This window comes from Megalops cyprinoides, chromosome 5, assembly GCF_013368585.1.
Source record: "Megalops cyprinoides isolate fMegCyp1 chromosome 5, fMegCyp1.pri, whole genome shotgun sequence".
NCBI classification, from domain to species: Eukaryota; Metazoa; Chordata; class Actinopteri; order Elopiformes; family Megalopidae; genus Megalops; species Megalops cyprinoides.
Genome location: NC_050587.1, coordinates 40,231,944 through 40,237,500, shown reverse-complemented (window position 1 = coordinate 40,237,500; position 5,557 = coordinate 40,231,944). Strand labels below are relative to the sequence as shown.

The window sequence follows — 5,557 nt, the reverse complement described above, 5'->3', positions numbered from 1 at the left end:
GACCAGGAATCACACCTTACAGATGCCTGAATGCAGGAACAGGGGTGAGTCGCTGCTTAGCAGCAGCTGCAGAGGTCTACAGAGGCACTTACAGAGCGCCATGTCAGGAGATCACAGGCAGTGGTGTGAACTGGTATGAAGCACTCAGAGTTAACGAACACCCATGACAAACACATCCTCTTAACCTTTTACACAGGTTCCAAACACCTGTAACGTGGCCTAAATTTGGCCCTGGTGGTGAAACCTCACTATGCCTTCCATGTCCAGCATAGAGGCACAACACTGATCCCAGTTCAGCGGCTTTCTGAAAGACAGGAGGTCTCAGCAGGTGCGGACTGACCCGGGATCAGCATCAGGGCCATGACAGCCATGCTTATAGCCACAATCACTGCAACTTCATAACATAACAAATTTAAATTAAAATACATATTTTTTAGGAAAATAAATATTAATGACATAGCGACAAGGCTAGCGAATGGCCCCTGTCCTGCTCTGCTACCCTTATACAATAGAGCTCAGCACAGCAGGGAAGCTAGTGTCTTCTCTGTGAGTCTGCTGAATTTGTTTAATGTCTTTGCAGTGATTGATCGAGGTGATTAAGCTTTAGATCCCAGCAGGAGCCCAGGACAGAGGGATGATTCTTACTGCTGGAGCAGCGTGCTTAGCCACCGCTGTTTGGGTTCACAGGAGTTAGGACTGCACAGTGAACCCTCACCTCCATCTCAGGAGAATTCTCACTCTGCTCCAGGACAACAATCACTCCCCCTCGACTCTACGCATTGCACTGAAACTTTGGTCTTTGCAGAAATTAGCAAAAGATAAACATTTTGCAGTCAGTCCCACATGAGCACTCTAGGTTTTGGGAAAACTTATTAAATTAAATAAATATGTCTTGTACGGGGCAACAATATTTTAAACGTGATACAATTTAAATGTGCCTTCAGTAAAAACAGCATATGGTCTGATTATCAGGGTGGGGGAGACCCTCAGCTGGGGAGTCTTCAACACAGTGATCTTGACCACATGCTGTTTTTACTCAAAGTCATTGTTTTTCAAAGCCAGAATGTAAGATCATGTCCTCACACACGGAGAGGGTGGGGTTGGGGCGTGGGTGGGGTTGGGGCGGGGGTGGGGTGGGAGGGGTGAAACCACCGCGTGCCAGACTCTGCCTGTGGGGGTGGCTTAGGGCCGTTCCCCCGCGGACCGCTTCCTGGCGAACAGGTGGGTAGGGTCTCTGGTGCGCAGGTTGGGCTGGATCTTGAACATGGGCGGTCCCATTGGCCAGCGCCAGGCACCGTTACCGCCCACCCCGGCGGGGGCGGAGCCTCCAGAAGGCAGGGGGCAGGGCTTGCTCTGCAGCAGCTGGAACAGAACCTCCATGTCTGGGCCGAGGTGGGACACCAGCCCCGCCCTCACCTGCGACACCGTGTCCTCATCACAGGTCATCAGACTCTGCAGCAGTGTGCTGTAGTACCTGCAGGGGGCGACAGAGAGATGGCATCAGACCGGAGAACAGGCCTGTGTGTGAGTGGGGCGAGGGTCACGCCATGCAGAGGTCCACAGATGAAAGGTCAAGGGTCATAGGAGGTGAGTGAACCTCTGTGTGTGAGATGCAGAAAGCGGTCAGAGACTGCAGATGCTGTGTTTGAGATGGGGGCAGTGGGCAGCGGTCGACGCAACGTCTCACCGGTTGGGGAACTGGCTGGGCACCTGAGCCACCTCTCCGATGGCGTCGGGGTTGGCGCGGGCCACGGCGCACAGGTCCAGCTTGCTGTAGCACTCCTCCTGCACCTCGGAGATCATCTTCTGGAAGGTGGAGCAGCGGCGGATGGTGAGGAAGACCTTGGAGGTGATGCCCGTGGCGATGCACTTCAGACTCTCCTTCACGAAGGTCTTACCCTGCGGAGACACGACGCCCAGGTCAGAGCCCGCTACTTCTGCAGCGAGTCAGTCTGCGTTAGAACACTGCTCATTCTGCAGCACACAATCTGTGCATTCGAACACTACCTCCAAGACCTCATCCAGCCCTACACACCTGCCCGGCCCCTACGCTCAGCAGCAGCTGGACGTCTTGCTCCTCACACAGACAGAGCGGGAGGTTCTCGCTCTGCAAGGCAACGACGCTTCTCCTCCATCGCTCCCCAGTGGTGGAACGAACTCCCTGTCCCGCTACGGACAGCTCCATCACTCCAATCCTTCAGACACATCTCTTCAGACTCTACCAGGACTGATCTATCACACAATATCCCCCCCCCCCCACCACCACTCACTTCCCAACTCCTGTCTGCTGTCAGCTTTCAGCTCCTCATCTGGATCGGTGCTGTTAAAAATGGCTGTGCTTTTTGTGTTTTCTGTTTTTTTGTTACCGCCTTTAGTCTGGCCCTCATTGCACTGTTTTGAAGTTGGATCTTGTTAGTGGCCCTATACCCTGTAATTGTATAAATTAGCTAGAACTGTGTCCTCAAACAGACTTTGCTTTCATCTGAGAACTGTCTCAGCTGAGAGCAAAAAGCATCTGCTAAATACATAAATGTAAAATGTACTGCTCCTTCTGAACACACCGTTCTGGGTTAGAACACTACTCCTTCTGAACACACCATTCTGGGTTAGAACACTGCTCCTTCTGAACACACCATTCTGGGTTAGAACACTACTCCTTCTGAACACACCATTCTGGGTTAGAACACTGCTCCTTCTGAACACCGTTCTGGGTTAGAACACTACTCCTTCTGCAGCACACCATATCTGGGTTAAAACTCTAAACTCTCAAATATGTGATGTTTGTGTTAGATCAATGCATCACAGACAGAGAGTCATAAATGCATGGAATTGCATTTCTAGTGGAAGCAGCACGCTCTTGGATTATTCAAGACCAGGCTTGACACAGTGCTAAATAAACCGCACTACAGGCAATGGGCCGTTCCTCTCACTGAACTTTTTAAGTACTTGTTTTCTCCAGCAACATGCAGTAATTAAAAGCAGGGTGAATTTTTTCCCTTTCTGCCAACACTCGGCGCATTGGGCTTATCTGTTCTGACATGTCACAGCGAGCGCTTTGCTGTGCACACAATTCCGCCTCGACTCAGCAGCTGGACTCCTGCTCTAGTTTCGCTGGCTCGCAGTTGGCTGCGCCGCGGGTGGACAGCGTACGCGCGTACCTGTGTGTCGAACTTGGCGGCGCCGTGGAGGAAGGACTTGCAGATATCGTGCATGCCGTCGGTGTCGCAGGTGGAGTTATCCAGACAGGCGAAGGCGCTGCAACCCACCTGCAGGGCACCGTTCAAGCACCGAGCGACGTCCGCTGCAGAGAGAGAGAGAGAGAGTGACTGCAGGGCGGGGAGGCAGCGAGAACCTCGCAGAGGAGCCAAAAACAGATGCATACGCACAAAATCTGAAATCATAACTAATTTGCTATTAGTGTAATTGATACATTGCATCCTTTCCATATGGCCTCATGAAGACACTATAAAACCACGAGGGAATGTGAGAACGAGCCTGATAATAATGAGTGCTGCAGTTCCGATTCCACGCGGCAGATTGCCTCAGTGCCTTGGGCCTCGCGCAGGGTTTGAAGACCGCGCCGCATCCCGTGCTGCTGACACTCAGATTTCTTTAAGTTAGTTCGTTACACACGTTTAGTCAACCACTGTCTGATACAGAATATTCTGTTAAAACACGCTGCAATGTCCAGCAAGCTAACGATTGCTGTTTGTTGATTTTCACTTGCGTTTATGGCAGTTGAAACGGCGCGCCCCTTCGTGTACCATCACAATTTAATGCAAAAGACTTTTTACAAGAAAACATTACTTGCTAATTAAACAATCCAATTATAATTCCAAAAATGATAAGAAAAGAGTTATCAAAGAGATGCTAGACAAAACAAGGCATAAACTTTGCAGTTTGATCCACTGTTTTGTTCGTAACAGGAAGGAAAACCGAACAATTTGAACAGCTGTTATGTCAAAGGTTTGACATGCATCCCAACAACGGTTACTAACAGATCACACACGTGATAATGTCTCATTACAAGTGGTTTGTAAAGCGCACAAATGCATACCACTATAACTGATGTGAGTGATATAAACGCTGTACATGTACACGCGAAATAACGAAGCTGAACTCTGTAGTAAATACCAAGTAAGTGGTAAACGCAAAATATCACTCAAAAAGCGTTTCAGAAATCACTTCCACTGTTATGGCTCCTTGTCTGAACAATTGCCTACTTTTGAAGAACATGTTTTCGAACTACGCGCTAACTCGTGACTTCACACGCCGACATCCGTCACTCGCCGGTCCCTGAGTTCCTCTCCTGCAGTGTATCTGATGGACTGTACGAACAGGTAGGCTATCACTCAGCATGGAGTAGCAAGATCTGTAATAAAACTGAATGCAAACTGCGGGGATATTTTTGTATGCAGACAGCACGCAGTTTTCAACCAACTCTACAGAAACGTGAAGGATATTTGCTGGAAAATTGGGTGCTTTTTTGTTAATAGTACGAGAACTCTAAAATTGATATAATTTGAAATGAAACCTGCATTAATAACAGCTGAAAATCAGAACCAAGTTCTTACTGTTGTTGACCTTATGCATCGTGCATGTGCATTTTAAGTTTAAGTGAGGAAAACGTCCAGCTGGCAGCAGGAGACCAGCGGGAACGCGGCGTGCGCAGGTGGAAGGGCGAAACTTACAGGGGCTGTTGGCGGAGAAGCGCGCTCTCCGGGGCGAAGACTCGCTCTCGTCCTGCTCGTACGCGGCAGTGACCAGCACCAGCAGCAGAAGGAGAAGTCCACTCTTTTGCAGCATTTTCAACGGAAAGATCTTTGCAAAAAACGCGACGGCAGCTGCCTCTCAGCGGTTCCCGCTTGCTCTGAAAGGTACGGCTGTGTAGGTGCACCGCGCAGATGCTGATCTCGCCCCGGTTTGGGTTGTGTTGTAGTGGGGTGTTGTACTCCAGTCCATGCAAGTTCCTGTTTATATAGGAATTCTGTATCAGTGACAATGTGCTGGACATCACGAGCCGGCGGGTTTGTCCAATCAAATTACAGCATGCCGACAATTCAGAGCGACAATGACAGCATTTTAATCGATTTTCCGATGAGGTGTACTTCGGGAACTTTTCCTTATCTTAAGCCATTATCTTTACGCGTTTGCTAATGTTTTTCGGTAGTGATCTGTTCCATTCACCGACATACTTTACGTTGGCAATTAGGGTAATCTAGGAAAACTCTCCAACCAGTAATTTATTTATTTAAAACGTGTTTTCCTCCCAGTTTATTCTACAAACCGCGACTCAGAAATCAATGACTGAATTATGTCAGAAATGTAAAGCCCGCATTCACATTTAAATGTCATTGTAAGGAAACAAATATAGCCATGCACACATTCTGTGAATAAAATACGTTAATATATTTCTTGCTTTTCTATCTTAAAACATGCCATTTTATGGTGTTCGCTGGAAAACAGAAATAAAAGAAACAAAGAAATGAATTCATGTTTTAATAATGTAGTTGATGAGCCTTTTTCACTGAAAAAATGTTCAGCTGCAATATGAACT

At 48.4% G+C, this 5,557-nt stretch overlaps 1 protein-coding gene across 1 annotated transcript; it reads right to left on the bottom strand.

Moving 5' to 3' along the window:
- Positions 1–1,182: 1,182 nt before the first annotated feature.
- stc1l (stanniocalcin 1, like) lies at positions 1,183–4,806 on the bottom strand. The gene is made up of 4 exons (XM_036528896.1): positions 4,692–4,806; positions 3,159–3,301; positions 1,688–1,899; positions 1,183–1,474 (listed from the first exon to the last, which is right to left on the bottom strand). The coding sequence occupies exons 1-4, from the start codon at positions 4,804–4,806 to the stop codon at positions 1,183–1,185; spliced, it is 762 nt and encodes a 253-aa protein (XP_036384789.1).
- Positions 4,807–5,557: the final 751 nt, after the last annotated feature.